This window comes from Falco cherrug, chromosome 8 (genome assembly GCF_023634085.1).
Source record: "Falco cherrug isolate bFalChe1 chromosome 8, bFalChe1.pri, whole genome shotgun sequence".
Taxonomy (NCBI): domain Eukaryota; kingdom Metazoa; phylum Chordata; class Aves; order Falconiformes; family Falconidae; genus Falco; species Falco cherrug.
In genome coordinates, this window is record NC_073704.1 from 31,629,000 (window position 1) to 31,652,728 (window position 23,729).

Consider the following 23,729-nt stretch of genomic DNA (forward strand, 5'->3'; position numbering starts at 1 on the left):
GTCTTATTACCATTAAAATACAAATTAATAAGGGATGCATATATACAAGAGAGGGAGAATGAGTTCTAGATCCCACATAGGTGGTTATCAAAGGTTTCTATTAGCAAAGTTCATACCAGGACTGCTCTTTTCTAGAGCACTAATCTTACCCCAGCTGACAGGAATTCAATCTTGTTTGGTTCATGACAGAAGCTATTACAAGTCCACTGTGACTTAGTTTTAATTCAACAGCAGGACCCAATAATAACCTTATAATCATCATTATTATTATTCCAATAAAGAAATACTTGTAAGGGTTTGAACACATTAAATCTGGACAATGTTCATCCACCCTGAAGATCAGATTAGACAAACCTGGCTTTTACTTTTGAAAGATTGACTCCTTGAAATATTGTTTCCAAATGCAAAAACACCTGCTAAAAGAAAAGGCCAGTGGATAAAAAAAGCACCTATTTTGCAGTAGTACAATTTTTTTAAATAATACTGTTCTATAGCTACACACCTGATACCTCCACAGTCATTATCACTTGACTTCCATCCATTACTTTGAGGTCAGTCAGGCCTTTAAGGAAAATGGGTGCAAAAGTCTTGTTTAACTTGGCAGCCTGTGCACTTTCTGTCTTCTTGCTGCTCTTCTTTTCTGTGAAGTCAAGAAGAGGAAAAAAAAGGGGTCTCTTACTGGAATTTTCATGACATCTTAAGTGACCTTGGGATCAAACTGATTTTGAGTCAGTGGTCTAGTTTCAGCTTTCAGAAGGCAAAAATCACTGAAACCACCCAATACAACTGTTTTGCCTTGCCAGTACTCCAAGCAGAAAGTGAAGGAATGGGAATGGAATCATCCTTCCTCCACATATACCCTTAAATCTTTGTTAACAGATATCACAGAGTATCATACAGAAATGTACACTAATTTTCCCCAAGTATACATGTTCAGGTGCAAAAAATGTCCCCAACAATTTACAATCAATATTAGATGCCTTTAATCACTGCTAAATTCACACAAAAATCTTAAGATGTACTGCAAGTTTCTATTCTCATGAGTTAAAAATATAAACCCACAGGAATATAGGCTCCACCACTCTGTATGAAACTGCAAACCATTTAGATTTGTACGCGGCCAATATCAAATGGGTTTACCTTCTCCATACTCCTCTCCTGGATTACACTTAGCCAGCTGATTGATGATAGGAAAGATTGAAATCTGAGATTATCAACATAGTTCACAAAACAAACTAGGGTTGTTTTGATTTTGGGGTTTTTTTGAGGCTGTACAATGACATGATAAGCTCTGGAGTGAAATTAATCACTCTTAAAAATAAAATCTATCTGTGATAGATATGTAATTTCCAGTATCCACAGTGGTCTCCTCTGTCTTGGATTCACCGGCTATGAAGCAAGATCATTTAACTATGACCTATATGGTACACTAGACCAGGAAAGATATTTCTGCTCTAAGAACCTGAGCAAAGACACTTCTGAAACTAAAGTAGTGATCATGACCAAATATAACATGTCATAAATATTTATTGGTCACTTGGATACACTTTTTGTTTTGTTTAGCTGGAGTTCAGACCTCTTATGTCTTGCCTTTAAATTGCCAACCCTACTTTCGGTGCGCACATGAAAATAGCTTCATTTTGCTTATTCCTTCCTTAAAAATTTTCAAAGGTGTATCAAGATGATCCAAAACAATATTACAGCAACACAAAGTGCCAAGCTGGAAAAACCCATGATTCATAAAAGGATGGTGATTAGAAAAACTGAAACCACCTCACTGACCACGTCCACTGAACCTCTGGGAGGCAACAAGTTAAGCTTGTCCCAGGGTTATTTGAGCTCAATGTAAATTTGGAAGCCGCCTGGAGAGGATGTTTTTTCTCTACTCTAGCAAAGCTTTTTCTAGCCAAAATCTTGTCTCCCTGGCTTATGTCGTAGGTCTTTTCCTGGCACTGAGCAGTGAGACATTGATGCATGTGAAAATGGAAATATGGGACCTGACAGACCCACTCAGCCTGGTGTTACGGACTTACTACTCTGAGACGCCTGATTCACCATCAGGCCGCACTGATCAGCCTTAGTGCTTCCTACAGCACCTGCCTGTGACTAGTGCTGTACAGAAAATAGCCAATGAAAAATAGCCAAGAAAATGAAGTTGGGTCAAACCCATCTACAGTAATAAACTGCTGTAGTTCACCATATTCCTCTGGTTTGTACTGTTTACTTAGGGAAACAGCTTCAAACAACTGCTGTACTAAGCAATATCGGCACATGCTCCTTCACTACTCTAATGCCTTGCTGAAAATCACTTTGTGCTTCACACTTGAACAGACTTGGGAGGGAAAGCAGAAATCCATATAATGAGAAAGAGGAGGAAAAGAAGAAGAAGAGGAAAGGAGGAAAAGGAAAAAATAAGAAAGTAGTAAGACAGTAAAGAGGCACAGGAAAAAGGGGGACACAAGAGATGATGTCTCTGTTATCCCTTGTTTTGAAATAATTCATAACATCGCAAATTGAGAAGGCAGATATGCTACAAAAGGAGAGCAGGGAAAGGAAAATAAAAGTTGTGATTCTGGACCAGAGGAACAGACTTAAGGTATGATCAAAGAAGTCCAAGCCTTCAGAGAAGGACAGATAACAAAGAAAAGAGTGGAACCAGTTCGTATAAGAGAGTTAAAAGTGACAAGGAAACAAATTTGCTAGTAGTGGCTCTAACAGCAATTCTCCCAGAACAGACCAAGCTGCTTCCAGCAGAGCCCTGGTACAAACAGCATTAAGTACTAGCAGCACTCCACATCCCTCACAAATGGCTCTTTGCTTTATTAGACTGGCATGCCTGTTCCATGTAGTCTAAATAAATGGATTTCTGTAATCAAGGAAGACAATACAGTATAACAGCCTCAGCTTATTAAAAAGGAATGGGTAAGCAACTACAGAAGGAATAGAGCACCATAATTTCCCAAAAGGAATTTTTCAGCAATGCTAACTTCTCCAAAATATGTGCTGCAGAAATGAAAGTTTCATGTACTAGAATAAAACCACCTTCTTGCAGAGAGCTTCATAAACATTAAAAGGAGGGAAGGAAATAATTAATGGTAATTACATATATGAATCACAAACCCAACAAGATTACAAAAAAGTTAGGTATTAGTTTCTGAAGTTATCTCAGGCAGAGGCATCTGGCACTGGTGAACAGACCTACTGATATGAGTGATAGTAGAAGCTTTATTGGGGTTGCAGGCCTCTACCCCTAGAAGAATGTGCCGCAGGATTAAAGGATGGAGAACAATTACCATTGCTACTGATCAGTGCTCCCTATTTGTAAGTGGAGCTGTCAAATTGAAATGAAGGGGTCCAGAACCTGCCTCACACAAGTCACAAGAATAGCATTTACACTAAATTTAGGCACTCCATATGTTTATGCTGATCTCTTATACAGACCAGTTCTGTGCTTAAACATAAAATTATGATGATAAGTATCAAAACCCAGAAGTCTACAGTATATGAGTAGTCAAAAAATTAAATGGTACAGCTTCAACAGTGCAAGAAAAGTTACTGGAGAGAGGACAGAATTATTTCATTAGGAGAAACAATGTCATCACACAGAGGAACATTAAGATGGGTTATTAAGTCTGAAATATTGAAAACTTGAGCATTACTCCAGAGACAGAAACAAAGCCAGCTTTATATATCAACAATATCTATATCATAACTTTCTGAAGACATTTCTATCCTTGTAAACCTATCACATACTAACGGACACACACTTTGATTTAGTCCTTGAAATATCACCTGATTTCACAATACCTATTACAAAGCAGGAGTAAAAATGCCTCCCTTTCTATTGCTGATGATCTTTGGACCACAGGGGCAGCGAAGGCCTTTCTTTACTACAGATATGAAATCTATTGTATATAAGAGCTGAAAAATTAGAAGCTATCACAGCTAAGGCAACCAGTATTCCTTTCCAAATGTGCAGCATCCAGGATATAGTAAATCTATGGCTAAATAAACTGACTCCATGGCAACCTGAACAGGCTTTCTTCAAAACACAAGCCTTCTCCCCTACTTTTATTTTTTTTTTTAACAGGGATCTCTAATCTTATGCTACTGTTGTTCAGTAGTATATGTTGATCAGTAACATATGTTTATTGTACCAACAGCTTAAGCAGAACATCACAAAAACTGTCAAATGTTCCTTGACTTGGAGGCAACAATTAAAAAGGCTTAAGTTCTAATCCATAAATGCTATTTGTTCATTAAGAAGTCATAGGGATTAATTTCATGGAACATTTCTTCCTTTAATTAAAATTTGATACTGTGAAATTCTAGACTTAGAAAAAAATTAAACTGACCTACTGACAGCTTCAGCTTCTTGCAGATGTTTTACACAAGACAACACAGCCAGTCTAAAACTACATCATTTACTTTTATTCAGTCTTACTCTAAAGTCATTGCATTTTCTCTGAAGGGACCGATACAGTCATGCAGAGGCCAAATTGCAAAGCCTGAATGTTAACTATTTTCAAATTTTTCTGAAGACTGTAAATGCTTTTAGTTGTTTATTTATTACATAGCACTATGCATAACTCAGTGCTCTTCTGATGAAGGCTTTAATGTTTCAGAATTTTACCATGAGATAGCAGCACTGTACATTTTCACAGCTTATTTTAATATACCTAAGGGCTTCTTCAATTTTAGCCTTTACTGCTCTTGTCTGGAAAAACAGCAGTTGATTTGGTTGTGGAGGGTACTTGGGAAAAGAAGGGATGCTGCTCGTTCAGGATCAAGCAAATAACTACTGTTCCTATTTAGGGTGAAAATATATTGTGTGATTTTACTTCCTTTTGGAAATGCTCGGCTAATTATTTTTCCAGGAAAGTAGTACAAGGAAAACCATACACAAAACCCCAGGCACTGCTAGCAAAAAGTAGCTTCAGAAAGCATAACAACCGTAGAAGTTCACATGCCCTGGCCAAAGCTAAGTGCTAGCTAGTCTCATACATACGGAACAAAATCTGTGACTTGCACCAGCAAAGCAGAGGGCAAGGAGATAAGAAAAAAGGACAAAAATAAGCAAGCTGCATGCAATGGAAGGCCAGTATTAGGGCTAGCTTCCCCTAATTCCCACAAAGCCCCTTTCGCCACATGAACTCTGCTGGGGTTCAAAATTCACATGCTGTTCAGGGACAGCCAGCTTCAGCGTCCAAAGCAGGGGAAGGAAGAGAAAGAAGAAAGCATTGGTACAGCTCGCAGCTCAGGTACAGCAAGTCACTATGCTTCCCACTGAACAAGCTCTTTCGTAACACCGCAGGGCATTTTTGCTGCCAAAACTACATACAATAAAAATATGGCACATCTGGAACCAGAAAGGAAATCTGGAACCTAAGGAAAATCTAGTTTGACATTAGCATAAGGGCATGATTTTGTTATATATCTACACATCCTCAAGCTTTAATCAACTGGATGTGAAAAATGGGAGATCTGATCTCTTCCTGTTATGTTAATACGCTTTAATCGCCTATAGCCATTTAACACCTCCCTCACCACTCTTACTTCTTACTACATTCAAGTAGGTGTAGGTTCACCTCTAAGAATGAGAAGAAATATAAGAGTTAAAAAATAGGAGTACTGCCATAGTGACTAAAAGAATTCTACTCCAGGAAGTTAATTTTCTCCCGACCTTTCCTTTCCCTAATCAACTTCTGCTGCTGCAGTGAGTTCTTCCCAGGTGTATCATGTCAAAGCAATTCAGGAGGAGTATCAGGAAGCACTGCATAGGAGTGGGCTTGATAAAACACAGGTACATTTCAGTAACTTGTTTTCAGACCATGCAAATAGTTTATTTTATAGTAGCTTATAAAAGCTGCCACAATTTTTAAAGTTGGTTTCATGCACATCAAATCACGCAAGTTAATACAGAAGACAGTATGATTTTCTCAAAGGCTGCTTATAGAGCACTGAATTCTTAAAGCACTCACAAGATTATGAGATCAAGAAATTTAACAATTTTTGCACAGAGATGTGGTCTGGCATAATAAATAAACCCTGCTGGGGTATTCTCTGGTGAGCAGTGATCTCTTCCTCATTTCAACAGGTTTTTGATAAGGTGTTAACGCAGGGTGATAGATTTAAAAGTCCACGACAATGATCCCACTTGTATAGTTCCTATGGGTTTTGCCTTTCCTCAGGCTTTAGTATTCACGAACGTTGGGAAACAGCAAGATTCAGTGCACAGCTCAGTGGGAAACACAGCCTGGGAGACCAGAAATAGTAACCAAAGCATTTAAAGGGTACCTTATATACCCACACATGTTTTCTACAAAGCAAAAGTAATAAAGGCTTTTCCCACAGCATTGCCTTACCCCTAAGGGTTCATTTTTTTTATTAGACATTCCAATAAGCATCCAAATCTACGTTTAAAAAAAACCACTGAGTGCATTAAATTCACAGAGATTATAAGAATTAAAACTTTTCCAGTTTCTTACAAAAATACAGATTCTCAGCCTGTTTGGGAATGGGAAAAGAGATTTATTGCCTCTGATACAAAACTATTTCTATTAATCTCTTATTCTGTTTACCTGGGTTTGCATAATAATAAGTTAATCTATCTTCAGTGACTATTAACTTGTATTAATAGAAATTTAAGATGATAAAGAATGATTTCCTATTATTTGACTTTTCTCAATCCAGGATTTAAAGAGTTCTTACATAAATTTAACCTCCACATATCTGCAGACTGGAAGTTATTGCAAGAGGAGTCTTACTGTTAGCTGTGGGCCTAAGCCAAAATACACTTGAATTTTTTAAAACCTAGACCTGGATCAGAATTTGGTGTTTGAACGCAACTGTAAACATCTTTATATCAATAAGAAATGGTGAGTTATTGTGTTGAAGGTGTATATGTAAAAGCGGACAATTCATGCTGCACAGAACAGTTAACCTACTACAAATCAATTATACAGTACACGTGCCAGTTTAACTGCAAGTATGCAACCAACTACTTACTTTCTAAGGCAAAAGATACAGGTAAATCTATACACTTGGAGAGAAGCTAAATACAAATCAATAACTGCACTGTGGCATTTCCATTCCCATATTTGCTGTTGAAACTGGAGTGAAGAAAATGCAGATTAGGATGCAAACTTTAAGAAGGTTTCCAAAGACCGGACCTGGGTTTTAACTGTTTTCACTACAGGCTAGGTAACATTTTATGGACATCATCTATTCTAGTGAATTTTCTTGTTCCTTTGCCTACCCAGATGTACTGAAGACTTCTTTTTAATGTGAGCTGCAGAATGCTGACATCTCCTGTTGAAGTATCATGCTCAACAGTGCACAGAATCACACAATAACTGAGTTTGTAAAGAACCTCTGGAGATCATCTCATCCAGCCCCCGTCTCAAACAGGGTCAGCTGCAGCCCTGCACATATACACCTGCAGCGCAGTTAACAGCTGCACAAGATCAGGGTTACAACTGGTTACAGTTCAAGGACATGAGAGTAGAGAGCTTGCTGCCTTATGTTCAGAACGCTGCAAACAACTTGCACTGTTTACTCTTATAAGAGTTTTAATTATACTTGAGGAATCTGTTTGCCAGAATCATGTGGGTAACTGCCAAATAATGCCTAGTCTGGGCCGTGCGAAAGGACTGCCTCAGCAACGTTTACCATTTATGGTGTTTAAGTATCATTTTGGCTCAGAGGCTAATAAGTCAACTGAGCTGAGGAGAATGCTTAACTCAAAAAGCTCTCTGTGTGAGCAAGCTCAGAGAGAGAAGCAGCAGATTTCACTGAAATCTCTCAAAGCAAGACTCAGGTTCACACACACATCTTGAAAAGTTTCACCTGTCCAAATATTTTCAATGTTAATAAATGCGGCTGTTACCAGATCTCACATTAACAATACTATCAACTCAAAAATAACAGATTTTATAGGACAGAAAATTGGCATTAGGACACTCATCTCATCTGTCTATCTTCCTGTAAAGTATTTTTCTGTCTCAAGCCTGAAGTGATATGGTCAAAATATTTTCTGCAAGTTTTCCAAGGGTTCCAAACTTGATTTATACTGGCATTAAAAAACAAGAGACCTCTATGTTCTTGAGACATAAAGAGATATTCATGTTTTACTAAAGATCTCAGGTTAGTATGCCAGTTTGCAAATTTAGTTCATGAGAACAAGACGTTTAATAACCTAGCAGTGTTCTTTACACACCTACCTCTCATCATTTATTCTTGCAGTTACAATCTGGTTTTGTAAATGGAAGGCAAGATTTAAATATCCTTGGGAGATGCTTTCGCTGAAGAGTTGGGCCAAGTTATAGTCTGGATGCTCTGCCTTGCGTTACACAAAAACTGTTAACCCAAGATTGACAATGCCCTAAGCCTACACTAGTCAAGGTGGCTAGGGATATACAAAGGAGGCTGAGTTCCACTTTATTCAGTCTGGCAATCTATTTATTTTACTAGTCTTCCAGCCCTAACCTACAGCTCCAGGTACACTCCTTCTTCCCAGAGTCTTTCCCTCTGTATGGGCTATCACCAGGTCATCAACATTTTAACCTCTGTTTTGTCTACTCAGTTTGTTCCGCAACCCACAGCATTTGAAAGAGATGCCACCCCAGAAATCCCACTATCAAAAGACTGATTACATCCATAATAATTATGATTTTGGAGAAACAGTCAAAATAGAAGAGAATAGACTATTTCAATTGGAAGGGACCTACAACAATCACCTAGTCCAGCTGCCTGACCACTTCAGGGCTGACCAGAAGTTAACGCACGTTGTTAAGGGCATTGCCCAAACACCTCTTAAACACCGACAGGCTTGGGGCATCGACCACCCCTCTGGGAAGCCTGTTCCTGTGTTTGATCACTCTTTCAGTATAGAAATGCTTCCTAATGTCCGGTCTAAACCTCACCTATGCAGCTTTAAACCATTCCCATGCTTCCTGTCAATGGATCCCAGGAAGAAGAGCTCACCATCTCCCTCTTCACCTCCCCTCCTCAGGAAAAATCTCAATTTGGAGTGCAAGGGACAGAGATACAGAGGAGCCAGATGGGTTCAGGGCAGATAACTTTGCAGCCAGCAGACCAAATTCCTCAGTGACAGTCTCACTGGAAGTGTTCGCAGCAAAGTGATGTTTGCTTTTGCCTTCAGAAATGTCTGCTTTATTAATAACTAACCCTTTTTACATCAAGTAATTGCTCTTTCGTCACTGCCACAGACAGTAACTCCATGGAAGGCCTGAGTGTTTATACCTATCGAATGCATTTATAAGGCATCTCGGCTGGTCCACTGCTAACAAATTCCCCAGAAGATACCTATCTAAGACGGAGAACTGGAGAAAAGGTGCTTCACATATGCTAGATCCAGCCAGGTTAGCTCTGCAGTGAAAATGTGCATACTGCTGAGGCAGAAGTTCACCCTCACATGTGCAGTCTCAATTTTTTGTATGGCTTCCCAGAAGAATTTAACTTAATTGTACTTTCATGATGTACAGAGATACCACTTCCATTAGAAAGAAAAAAAAAAACGGGCTGTGCATGAGATGAAATGCAGTGTAAGGACAATAGGAACAGGCAATCACATAATTGACAAGTACCCCCGAGGATGTCACTGATATGAAGAGTTACAGCCCCTTCAGCCCTTCCCTCCTCTGGCAAATAAGTTACCTGTAGTAATATCAAAATAGTTCTGTTCACTCTCTTGAGTAAGTAATCAAAAGGTTACCATACTAAGAATGCTTTTAAGGAATCTCTCAAATAAGACCAGTAAGACCCAGCTTGAGACCAAGGAAGCACTGAAGTTAGACTAATATAAGGGGAGGGAAGGAAAAAATACATCAACATTGTATTTCTGGGTCAAAGTTGGTATCAGGAGCTCATTCTAGAGCAAGGCTTGTTTGGCATTTTAGTCCAGAAAAGGTAAGGTTGTTCTAGTATGGCATTGTTTGATGAATTTATATTAAAAATACGTTGTACTAAGACATTACACTGGGGAAAACAAAACAAAACCAAACCCAAACAACCAACAACAACAACAAAAAAGGGAAAGTCTGTGTATGTGGACTGGCAGTCAAAGCTTGACTAACATGAAGCTGCATGTAAACACCTCCAGTAGTATACAGCTGTACAAATTTCCTGCCTTCTGTTCCTTTCCCCTGCTGCAAACGAACGACCTGCTCGTTAGGACTCACACTATACCTGTCATAAGACACTTGACATCTCTGTATTGTTCCAGCATGTGGAAGAGAAACCTTATTCTTCTAAAAGTGAGGTATCTTTGCTTGACAAAATTAGATATGAAGAAGTGCTGCAGCAGGTGTTAGAGTGGTCTATCTGCCTAGTTAGATATATTTTCTGTTCCAAATATTCATACCACAAATTCTGTTACGTGGACATTTTTGCCTTTTAGGGCAAGAGAGCTGCATAGACTTGCAGAACTAGTAAGTACAAGGGAGGACCTGCTAAATTTCAGCATGGGGGCCTTGTGTGTGTTTTTTCAGCTTTGTTTTCATTTTGGTTGGTCATACTAACCCAGGGACTCCATGCTGCAACGCAGTTATATGCTTGAGCAACATGCTGTTAAATTTGTAAGACTAAACTGAGGAAACAAACCTTTAAGAACTTGCCATCCTTACTTGGCTATGTATACACCAGCTTATGTATTTAAAATTTCAGATTTTTTAGTCACCTAACTCAAAGACAGATGCTTCCCTTAGGCCAGCCCATTTCTTCATTACTTAGACCTTCCTTTTCTACAATCCTCCTTCTCCTCCTGCATATGCTATTCATAAAGCAAATCTTTATTCATCACCTTTAAAGCTCTTCTTTTTCTGATGGTGCTGAATATCCCTAACTTAGACACTCACAACTCTTCTCCATGGTCCTCCCATTTCCCTATACTTTTGATAATGGTAGTCACAAAAAAATGTATACAGAGAAGAAACACGCACATCACCCTGCTCTCAAATCAATCCCTTCAGCTCAATGAGTCCTTTGATTAAAAGCCATTTTAAATTTTATTTTTTTTTGTGAGACCTTGACATCCTCTGCTTTTCTGTAAGTACTGGCCATGTACCTGTGCTTATGCAAAAACCTTTCTTTAAGTGAAACTTCCTAAGATATTTGCACTGGAGCATATATATGTTTGTGTACATGTTTTACATCATCTGTTAATGCAAGGTACTCAACAGGCTTCTAAATAGCCAACATGTCTGTTCCCAAATTTGAGAGAGATTAATAGAAAAGGACAAAACTCATACCAACAAAAGTGTTAATTAACTTTTTTTAAAAAAAATTGAAAAAACTAAACAGAAAAGTAAACACAGATATATCCTTAGAGTCTGTCTTGCTGCCTCTATAATTTCAATTCTAACATTGGGAAACCAACTTGCTTAAAGACCTATTTCACCTTTTGATTTGTAGTTTAAAGGCAAACATCAGTCCTACAGGTACTCTTCCACTTGCGACTCTCACCCTGCCTAAATTTGAAGCACTTAGATATGAAAAGCTCAAATGGTAGAACAGGTCACTTCTAGCACTTAGCCATTTTACTAGTGTTGTGGTTTTAATTGTTACATAACCATTCTACAAACTAAATTTCTTTTTGGTGGCTACTCCATCTAATGTACCGTGACTGATGGTACAGAAGTCGTTAAAATATGCATTTGTTCTTTGTCATTTTTTCAGCAATGTTTGCACAACAGGATGGTGTTTTGATAAATTCAAGTTAATCTAGTAGTCATGGAAAGGAAGCTTGGCAAAGCTAGGCTGGAATTCAATTCATAGATGTAACGTAAGCTGGGTGAATTCATAACCACATGAGAAAAGCAGGAAAAAGGCCAGAAAATGAATGCAGACAGAAATGATGCTTATTGTCAGAAACCAAGTCAATTTTCCTCCAGAAAAACACATGCTACATCAAACTCTCAGATGCTTTGGGACTGATTTTCAGTGATTACTTCTGACAAAGGCTCCTTCCCAACCTACAACTTGCCTAACTCAAATCTACCTGCACAATGGTAATTTCTGGAGAGTTTTATAAATGTAGCTAATCCTACAAGAAAGTCTGATGGCTGACTGTGTGAGTTCCCAATAGCTAATCCACATCAGCTTAGAAACATTATTTGGGGTAACATTATGCCCATGTTTTCAGAATTACTTAGGCATCTGTTCAGTTAACAGGTTTTGTATGTATTTCGATGACTTCCACTTTTCATCTGGAACTTAAGGCATTATAGAAGTTGGCAATCCAAGATGTGACAGTCTGCCCCTTGGCCAATGCAAGGCCATTCCCAAGACTGTTACAACAACCATCTGTTTTCTGTCATTGTGCTACATAATAGCTTCATGTTCACAGCATTTGATCACTTCACAGTTGAGAAGAGAATCAGATGTAGGGGGGGGATTTTTTTTCATCTTTTTTTTTTTTTAATTAAACATTTTTTGTTAGCATCTCATCTTTGGTTTTTGTTTATAAGAAATATTAATGCAGTTCCTGTCATTTAACTTCTGCTTACTCTGCAAGCAGTTATCCCTCATTTGCATCCAAATTTGGTTCCCCTTTTACTGGAAATGAATTATAACAAGAAGCTGTCTTTCGGGAACATTGTTTATATTGATGGCACAAATCCTGTATCATTGAAAACTTCTACACATTTTGCTTTTGTCCTTCATTTTTGGTCTTTGGCTGGAATTGTGTTTCACATTTGGTTCTGAGGTGCTGAGAGAAGGCAATTTTTTTTAAAAAAAGAAGCTTAGTCTTCCAAGGATTACAGCTGTTAGTGGCCTGTACAGAGTGCTGGACTGAGAACTTTGGGACACTCTTGAAAACACTGCAAGAGTTTCTTTGATGCTCATGACAGCTTACCTCTGACCTTTCAATACAGCAACAAACCCCCCTTCCTTTCTCTTAGAGCTCTGAAACCAATTCTTACATAACCAAGTGGTTCCCCCAGGCTACTGGTCTGGAATGCCTTTTGGACATTTAACAAGACTAAACTTGCATAATTTGGAAAGTCTTCTATAGCCCTTTATATTTATATTACGCTTGAAATACAGCAAAATGCTTTCAAATAAATAGTGACTTTGAAAAGCTGTCACAAATATTTCATCACTGTAGGCAAGTAAGACATCATACTTTGTTTACTTTAGGCAGAAAGATATATCTCATAGAAACAAAGCTGTAGCCTCTCAATTAGGTCTTCAAAGAGAGGCTGCTTATTGCAATGATAAACTTCTTTAAAACATTAGTGTCTAAGAGAGGTCATTCTGACATAGAAAGAAAAACAACCCGTGACCTAAAGATAGCATCTCTCATGACTGGAAGAAAAGATTCCTACCTGAAAGGCTTTCTTCCACCTGGTTATATTTTATGGTCTCACTCACACCAGATGGAAGAGTGACAGGAACAAAACAAACTGGTTTTCCAGAAAGCATCTCCCCTCACTGCTCTTACAAACTGGTTACAGCAGGAACTCTGACAGGCTTTCAGGTGACTCTAATCTGCTTGTCCAACAATCAATGAATGACTACAGTAATCGGATTGTAAGGGCTACAGACTTCCCAACATAGACACTTATGCTGGGGAGGCTGCACTGAAAAAAAAAAAAAAAAAAGAAAGTGTGAACAGAATGTGGTAGGGGGGAAGGGGGATCAGATATGAAGTCAGGAAATTGCACTGTGGGCAAGGAGGGAGAAATGAGCTCAAGAGCCAATGAGCAGGAGCAGCATTATTTGCTGAGTAGTGTTTGCTCACCAAGGGAGGCAGTATTAAGCCTCTATTCAAAAAAGCAGTGTGCAGAAGTGGTGTGGGGTGGCTGCAGAGCATCAGAGCCCACAAAAGTACCCTGGCTGAAAGCCTATGGTGCTGCTGTCACTATCTACACACTTCATGCCCTCCCTGATGTCAGTCAGTGACACTGCTGCCTAGTGGGAGGAGGCTGGAGAACTCTCAAGGAGCCTGAAATGGGTCAGATATTTTGTTTGTCATCTACTACAGAACTGTAAGAGAGAAAGACATTCTCTTGGGAGTCCGCCCTCATGTAACAAGCACTCCAGCTTGATACCATACCTAGAGAAACCTGAAAAAATCATTTAACTGCCTTTCTCACATGCAGAGTCTGTTTGCAAAAGAACAAAACCTTCCTACACACAGTATTAATTTGGTTTGGCACAATAGATTGAGTCCACCATATGGTCCATCCTTACTCCTGTTCTCCTTCCAGCCTGTAATCTTGTGTAGTACACCCGGGTATTAGCATGAATGTCAGGTGGTTAAATATCCCTTTGACACATCTTTTCTACAGGTGGATCTGACCTATAACACCTTCTCAGCAATTAGCTAACTGACAGAGACAACCGTGTATCAAAAGGCCAATCTTAGGTATGAGGCAGACGTGAAGAACTGTTACTAGGCCTAGAAGCGGGCCTTACCTTCCAGCTATACTAGTTATTACCACTAGTTGTCTTGCCTACGTACTCTGATTGTCACAGCCACTGCAAGACACTAACACTGGCGCACTATATAGGTACATCCAGGGTCAATTAATTTCTCACCTCAGTTTCCTATTCATAAAAATCTCATTAAAATGTTCAGCCACACTGATAAAAACCTGATTAATATTAATATTCCACTTCAGTATCTACAATGACCATCAGTATATAATCACTGCATATTTCAGGTGACCTGAGTGTACCCTGCATAGCCCTGTTAAGGAGCTGTTTGTTGTTTGCGTTCTTGTAAATGGGATGTCCGGTGTATTTAAAAAATGGCTTGTATACTTATTTTCGTATCACAAAACAATATGAAAACTGTAATATTAAATGGGAACACCAACCCAATTGCCTAGCTTGCATATATAATTACAGAAACAACTCAATCATGCACATATTACTTAAAAACTTTTTTTAAAAATTCTACATTGGCCCCAAAGCTTTCCTGATTTTCCTACGTATAGAAAATGATGCATAAGTTCAAAAGAAAAAGATTCTAGTATTTGCAGAGCAGCAAACATTTCATTTCAGGAATGTTTATCATTGAATGTTTGGGTAACCTGGACCGTCTTTTTCATCCCTCAGGTTTTCTTGTATTAGACTAATTAATCTAGCATTTTATCCAATGCACCCCACTCACTGGAAAATTTGGTTAGAAAAAGTTCTCATGGTGAAAACATTTGTTAGGCTTGTTCTTTAAAGAAGTGCTGCTCGTTGTCTGTAGTTCATCTCTACCTGTATTTCAGCTGTAAAAAAACACTGTCACAGGGAAGACAGCTGTCAGGATTCAATTTAGTCTACTTAGCCTTTTACAAGGCCAAAATTAGCTTCACCTTGATTAACTTACTTTCTCCACAGACTACCTAATGGATCTATTCCAATTTACTCAGCCTTCAGATCACTTAAATGATCTGGAGATGTTATTTTCTTGTCTTAAATATGCAGAAGACTGAGAAGTTTGAATTTTTTAAGACCATTGCATTTCTTATGCCCCATCCATATGAAGCGTGGGACTTTTCCAACACAGTGCCAAAAGCCTCCTACAAACAGCTTCAGAAAAACCTTCAGTGTTTTTACGCACAAAACCAAGGGAGGACTGAGGTTGCTCAGAGCTAGGCAGAATTTATCCTGCTTAATAATAACGAAGCAAAAGACAACCATAAATGAATCTGAGGCTGATGACTTAGAAGGAATGCTATGCCACAAAAAACTTAGCTAGTTATCCAAGGCCCAGCACAAAGCATGCTGAAAGCATCCTCCCCTCACCTTGTGTTTAACAGGACTTGGAGCAGTAGTCCTTTATAGGGCAAAGGGACTTTAAAATGTTGTTTCCTACAATAACTGCACGAAAGGAAATTTTCTTTGACAAAAACAAAGCAACAGATCTTGTAAAGGGCAAAGAATGCACAAAAGATCATCAGAAAACATAATATGTGGCCAGATAACACCTGTAACCTACTAGCAGGTTTAAGTATTATCTTGTGTTAGAATTCAGACATGAGGATTATGTTGTAGTTGTTTTTTTTTTCCTTTCAAAGTTTGTCACTGATTATCCATGCTGCCAGTATGGGACTTTTCTGAGTTATCTGTGAGATTGATTTAATTTAGATGGTGGAACTTTTTGCTTTTGAAAATAAAACTGAGTTTTACTGTTAAGACAGACAATTCTTTGGCCAAGGCCAATTGTATGAGGTTCAACAAGGTGCAGTGCCGGGTCCTGCACGTGGGTCAGAACCACCCCAAGCAGCTCTACGGGCTGGGGGCAGAGCGGCTGGAAAGCTGCTTGGCAGGAAAGGACCTGAGGGTGCTGGTCGAGAGCCGGCTGAACGTGAGCCAGCAGCGTGCCCAGGTCCAAGAAGGCCAACAGCATCCTGGCTTGTATCTGAAACAGTGTGGCCAGCAGGACCAGGGCAGTGACTGTCCCCCTGTACTGGGCACTGGTGAGGCCCCACCTCGAATCCTGGGTTCAGTTTTGGCCCCTCGCTACAACAGGGACATGGAGGTGCTGGAGTGTGTCCAGAGATGGGCAACGGAGCTGGGGAAGGGTCTGGAGCACAAGTCTTGTGAGGAGCAGCTGAGGGAACTGGGGCAGTTTAGCCTGGACAAAAGGAGTGTGAGGGAGGACCTTAATGCTCTCTACAACTACCTGAAAGAAGGTTGTAGGCAGGTGGGGGACAGTCTCTTTTCCCAAATAAAAGGCAATAGGACAAGAGGAAATGGACTTAAGTTGTGCCAGGGGAGGTTTAGATTGGAGATTAAGAAAAAATTTCTTCCCTGAAAGGGCAGTCAAGCATTGGAAGGCTGCCCAGGGATGTAGTGGAATCACAACTCCTGGAAGTGTTAAAAAAAAGCACAGATGTGGTGCTTAGGGACACAGTTTAGTGGTGGACTTGGCAGCCCTGGGCTAACTGTTGGACTTGATGATCTTAAGGGTCTTTTTCAACCTAAATAATTCTGATTCACTCCAGGTAAAGTTTCCCCAATGACCACAGTAGATATGCCCCTCCATGAGACCCTTGCTGCATTAGAACTGCAAAGTCAAAAATGGCAATATGAAGTGAAATTTAGACCCAGATAGACTTAAGAGATGTGTCCAAGGAGCACAGAAGCAAGTTAAAGAAAAGAGGAATTCTGACATTGGCCTGATACTGATGCTATGCCAAGAACATCAATTCCTTCTTAGATTAAATACAAATTACTTTTCACATACAAAAGGAAAATATTTCTCTAGCAATGAATGAACAAACTGAGAACTGCATGAAACCTGAAATCATGAAGATAAAAAGGAACTGGAGAGAGATGGGTTACAATTCAGAAACAGTTTTATCAATGTTTGGTCAGGAGAGGATTTTTGAAGTTTTTTCTCTTTCTGCACGTACAGTGATTTCCTGCTGTAATCTGTCTGTAAAAGCTGAGCATTTAGAGAAGCCTCAGCAGCAGCGTTCAGAGTCTCAGGGAACTCTAATGCCAGTAAGCATTTGCTAGAGGATCTGATGGAAAAAATATATGAACAGATAAGAGATTTGGAAATCGCGATTTTAAATTTGGTACTATTTTCAGTAGGCAAATCCACATTGATCTAAGTCTTGAGGAAAGTTACTATAATCCTTATGGCAACAAGAACATAATGAGTTTTAGGGAGGAAGGGAAGGGGACAGCTAAAGCTGAAAAAGTATTGAACACATGGCTTTACAGGCTGTCACGCGTGTCCTTAGTTCTGCTCTTTTTCTTGCACCCACACTCCATGACTCCCAGAAAATAGAATGGGATGCAAAAGGGAGGAACAAATTCCCCCTAATAGTGGCAATGTAGCATTCTAGCCCCAGACTAGCTAAAGTACAGGAGTAATCCAACTCATGCAACAGCCTGAAATAGCTCAGCAGAGCACACAAGCCTAGGGGAAGGCTAGCTCACTATTGTTCCCACGTTAACATTGTATGTCAACCCTAAAATAATTCAGAAATGGTTAGTTAGTAAGAAAGGGGCTGTCTTTTTGGCTTCTCTGTCCCACTGAAGAATCAGCAAGTCCCATGTCAAAGACAGCTCCCTTGAGGTGGAGCACTCTTGATTGCCCCTTAGCTAATGCAGATAAAATGTTTCAGAGAAATTATAAATGACAGCTTTGAGAACAGATTAATTTCAGGCTCATTTTAAATCAGTGTTTTCCTACTTTATGCCTTTTTTTTGGGAGCGGGAGGGAAGGGAAGGAATGACTGCATTTCCAATTTGGTAATCAAGAAATTAACTCATAGGTTTACCAGAATTACTTTGTTTTCATTTTAAGCTTGTCTAGAGTTTTAAGCAGATTCATGCAGACAGAATAGGGGCATGCATATCACTGAAGTGCTGTAGACAAACACCACAGAACATTGGCAAACAAACACAAATCATGCGATCCCAGGGATCAGGGTACATTTCCCACCAAGCTGTGTGTATGAATTTGGAGCAGGTATTATTTGGTCATAGACAAATGGACTAGTCCCCTCGGGAACTGTCACTCAACAGTCCGTTGGACAGGCAGTGCCAAACTATCATAACTTCAGGAAAAAATAATTTGCAGATGAAAAATACCAAATACAGGCTTGATTGTAGGGGGAGGGGGAGTCTGAGGGAGAGAGACTTTTATCTCCATAACATGGAACACCTGTATAAACTGATTCCAGGTGAAATTTTAAGAATAATGACAATAATACTGATTGATATGACCTCACTGTTCAATTTACCCATGGAATTCTATCACCTCTTGTCTTCACTGCCATCTCTGGTCTTTTAAACTGTGTTTGTTCAGATCCTGATGCAGAATTATGGCTTTCATGGACAAATCAGCTGTCTCAAATCAGCACTGAGGGTATCAAATTAGTGATATTTGCAAAGAGGGTGCTCTCAGATTTCAGAGACAACAGATCACCTCAATTGCTTACTGCAACATTCTTCTGGTACTTTCACTGTCAACATTATGCTTATTTAGAGATATACTGATCCTAATTAGCTGATACATATACCTCTTCAGAATTATCTCTAATAAATCCTGGTAGCAAAACAAGAATATTGGCATTCGCTATCATAATTGCAGTCCCTGGCACTGGTCGCTGTGCTCTGCCTTTCAAGAGAAAGGGGTAGCATCTGCCTACTCACCACAATGCACTCTGCCTGGTGGGTGATACTGGTGGTACTGACCTTATTTTTCTTTCAGCAGCGACAGTCCTTTCCTACACTGGTACACCTCTTCCAAAACTTAGCCTCTCTGCTCTGTACCACACTAAGCCCTTCTTGCTAAGGTCACAGCATTACTACTTTTTCCTGAAACATGCATATTACCTTACATTTCATAGTCCTTAAGCACTTAAGTTGCACCCACCTCTAAAGGAGAGAAAAGGTACCCAGCTTAGAAAAAACACAGAACCCATTTACAACCACCTCTCTTAAGGATTCAAGGTTTTTTAGAAAAGATTACAGCTGATATCCTTGCAGTCGTTACAGCAGGTCGAGATATTCACCTTTGACTGTGACTTGAGCACTGCAAGATGCCTGTCCTGTGTTGTTTTCAGCCAGACAGGTATAAATGCCATCATCTTCTGGTAGGGCATCTTGGACAGTCAGTTTTGCAACTCCATCTTCAAAAGTGGAATGGGCATACTGAATTGGCTGGTCTGTAGACAGAAAGGAAGAGAATTGTCTTAATACATCGGCCACAAGTTTCAAAAGCAATTCCTGATTTCAGTGAAATATGGATGCCTAACACCAGCCAGTATATTAAAGTGCAGAGCCAAATCCTGCTCTCTAGCGCATGGCCCCTGCTCTCTAGTGACTACAAACAGCAGCATCCCCAGCACAAGCAGAATATGGTTGTCAGACAAATCTTGTCATTAGGTTCACTGGGTGCTATCTTGAGTAGCAGTGAGAGAAAGAAGGTTTATCTTTGTATTTTGAGTAGATTCTCTTTCAGGTGGGTAAGAAAAGAAATGTCTTCTGTGTATGCTTCAGACATTGTCTCCATCTTGTACTTTGCCTAAAACTAGATATTAGTGTTATTGTCTAGATGTGCAAAACCTGTTGGGCATGGAGAAGCACTTGAAGTCCTCCATCAAGTACTTTGTAGTGGAAGACATTCCAAGAGAGACAGCAAAATCTATGATGGAGCCAAGAGGCTGATTTACACAGGCAGTCAACCTATACTACGGTATGCATAGTCTGGTAACAGAGGTACAGTCTGATCTATGGTGACATGACTATTAAAGAAGAACTATTATTTTAAGAAACTGATTCCTTGAATTGGTTTGGAACATGCTTAAATGTTAGAGTGTAGACTGGTTAAAGTTGCCTTGCCATTGTTTCAGGAACTGTCATCAATCTCAGCCTTACTTTCTGAAATGCTGCTGCATTCTGTTTTCCCAGTATTAAATAGTTTCCACTACTGACTCATCATTGGTTGCTTTCCCAGTGTATGCAATGCTGAAGAGGGCCTGATATCTGTGCATAAACATCATGCTGGAAAAGGAAATTGGGGTCATCTGAGAGAAGAAGGTGAAAATGCAGAGAAATTGTGCAGAACTAAATCGAAGATATCTGTCACTTGGGAAATCATGGTCAAAAGGAAAGATCAAAATTTATTTCATTGCCAAAATTACTTTAAAAGATTACGACAAAGGCTCTGGGGTTTCTAAGAACCAGCTCTGCACTACGAACAGGATAAATTAAACGATGGAACAGATTTTTCTCTCATCTCTGATTTTCAACACTAACAAAATCAGAAGGCAGTCATTATCTATGCACCATCTATCTGCATATGTAATTTCACTCTGAAATACAAACACGTGCCAAAATCAGCATGATCCAATAATTACATGTATTATAAAATGTGGTGGTTGATCCTGTTTTTCTTTTTTTTCTTATAAGTCATCTGTTTGTTAAGTTAACAAATTTTCTATTGTATGAAAAATGGGTGAACATTTAATCAACTGCCCAGAAGACTCCAATTTCAAAATAAATTCTCTCCACCATCTTCACAGGTCATATATTCTTATTACTTGTTCCTTTGAGCTCCCTTTCACTCAGTTACACATAGACTGTTGTAACTATTAGGTGCAATCACGTATTTTTTGCATGTGGGAATAACATTACATTCAAATATGTACACGTACAGCTGAAAACCCAAGCAGACAAAGCTTTCTGTAAGAGGACATGGCACACTGGACTGCCTTCCTGGTCTGAGTGTAGAATATCTAATCTAACAGGGATCCTGTCTAGGATTCTGACATTGAAACTATTAATGATGCTTAATGGTGCTATGATGATAACTATATCAGAAATACACTCAAGATAAAAGCTGCATCATCAAAAACAGAACAATGCTTTTTTATTTCTGTTGTAAATAAGCAAATGAATAGGGTAAGTGTTCTGTGTGGAAAAAGAAAATGCGCTCTCCTTCACCATGTCATCAACTTTTTTTCAGGCCATCCTCTTTTTCACTCCAGGCCCCAACAAAACTGTGACAATTTTTTAGCTCTGTTCACAAAGTAGTGCATTAATTTACAGAACAACCTTTTTCATCAGACCCCAGAAAACAAAACTATATCAGACCTGAGGAATAATGAGCAACAAGATTCTAAGTTATGTCCATTGTACTTATATTTTGATCTAATAAAAACAACTCTCCCAGTAGTGAAATGTTCCCTTCTCCAGAGGCAGAACAGTCAAACTTCCATGACAGCTTGGCAGCAGGAACAATAACAAAAAATACCTTCCTTCTGGCATGTTATGCCAGAAGAAAGGAAAGTTTACCCTGGCCCATGTATTAAAAGCGTTCTGGAGAGATCAGACAGCTATCCTAAAACCAAATGCTGCTCAAAGAATTGTGATGCTAAAGTCATGGTCATCCTGTTCTTACATTCAGCAGGAAGAGCTTCAATTCAACTCGGGGGAAAAAAACCCACATGGAAAGCATCATGAAAAGGAAGATATTTAAAATACAGTCATATAGACCTTATTCCTGCAATTTAAAAAGAAGTTACCAATAAAGTATTTAAAGAAGCTAAAGTAAATTGGAGTTACATACTGAAGTATTGTCACAGAGAGCACATGTGAGAAGTTATTTGTAAGGCTTTGGTGAGACCTGAACTAAAACACAAGAAGTTTACTTTCAGGGAATTTACCAGTAAATCTGTGCAAATTCAGAAAGAAACTTAAAATAAGGGGCAGAGTGAGAGCAACAGGACAAAAGAACCATCTTGAAGAAGTTGGAAAAATGCTTTAAATCATTAAAATAGGGATAAAATCTAAGAAAGAAACTGAAGATGGTAGAGCTGCAGGGAAGAGTAAGAGCTCAAGTAAGAACTACCTGACTGAACTGTGGATTTTATCTGTGCAGTGTCTATGAATATGGAAGGACAACATCCTCACATATGTTAAGAAGTAATTACAAACAATGCATAGCATACATCACATATTTTTTGTCTTGGTTGACCTGAAAGAGAAGTCAATCTATATAATGACTTGGAAAATGTTTTATATTTGTGTTTAGTCACAGTGGGTAAAAATGCTCAGTATCTAAAATGGTACTTGTATGTAACATTGTACAGGAAGTTATTGCAAGTCTTTTAGTTCTAAGGTGGTGTGGATACCTTGGAGATTGTGGGAAGGCAGACTGGACAGCATACAGGTGGTTCAGTATCAAGAGCTGGCCAGCCTAGGAGAGACTTCTGCTTTTTTTCTATTTTTTGTTTGTTTCTCAAAGCAGCCTTCTGTTCATGTTTCTGATGATTTGAAAGCTTGGTCTTTACATTCATTATTTCACTGAAATATGCATACTTTTCTTACTATTTCTTTCAAAAATTAATTCTAGTTTGCTATCATTCTCATGCTTAGAAGACAATTTGCATTTGATATTTTCTTGTGAACTTCACACATCTTGCCCCATGTGATTTTTTTTTCTATGGAGTTCTGAAAAAGTGCACAGACTCAAGGCTTTTTCTGCTCTTCACACTACCCCAACAACGAGTAGGATGAGGGGGCACAAGAAGCTGGGAGGGGACAGAGCCAGGACAGCCGACCCCAATGGACCAAAGGGATAGTCCATACCATAAGATGTACGGACTCAGCATATAAAACTGGGGGAAGAAGAAGGAAGGGAGAGACACTTGGAGTGATGGTGTTTGTCTTCCCAAGTAACCGTTATGCATGATGGAGCCCTGCTTTACTGGAGATGGCTGGTCACCTGCCTCCCAATGGCATTCATTTGCTTGTGTGCACAGCTTTTGCTTTACCTATGAAACTGTCTTTAACTCAACCCACGAGTTTTCTCACTTTCACCCTTCCAATCCTCTCTCCCATCCCACAGGAGGGGAGGGGGGCAAGTGACTGTGTGGTGCTTAGTTGCTGGCTGGGGTTAAACCATGACATGCTTGGATGCAATATAAACATGGTTATACCTGAACAAGGGGAGTCTCATTTGAGATTAGTGAGAAGAAAGGTCAAATCAGAACAAACATCCTGAAAAAGGCATGGAGGCACAATGCATACTGGAGGCCTACAGAAATATGTTGTTTATTGATCTCTAGGTTGTATTTTTCAGGAGCCAACAGTTTTCTGGTTAGCAAAACAGAACATGGTTACATCAATGGAGAAGCTGTGTCTGTGCCCAATGAACTGTAACACAAAGTAATCTGAAACAGGAAGATGCTCTGTATGTGGAAGACAACTGTGCATAACTACATTATTCAATGACTAAG

The 23,729-nt window shown here is 39.3% G+C and overlaps 1 protein-coding gene across 2 annotated transcripts in view; it reads right to left on the minus strand.

Annotated features, from left to right (window-relative positions):
* MYLK (myosin light chain kinase) overlaps window positions 1-23,729 on the minus strand; it is a 217,294-nt gene that overhangs the window by 84,480 nt on the left and 109,085 nt on the right. The window contains exons 11-12 of one of the 2 annotated variants that reach the window (XM_014279463.3): window positions 19,500-19,652; window positions 503-640 (exon numbers count right to left, since the gene is read on the minus strand). In XM_014279463.3, the coding sequence (XP_014134938.3) occupies window positions 503-640; window positions 19,500-19,652 (291 nt within the window). Of the gene's footprint in view, window positions 1-502; window positions 641-13,349; window positions 13,451-19,499; window positions 19,653-23,729 lie in introns of those variants that run through there. The other variant, XM_027804806.2, reaches the window with a different exon arrangement.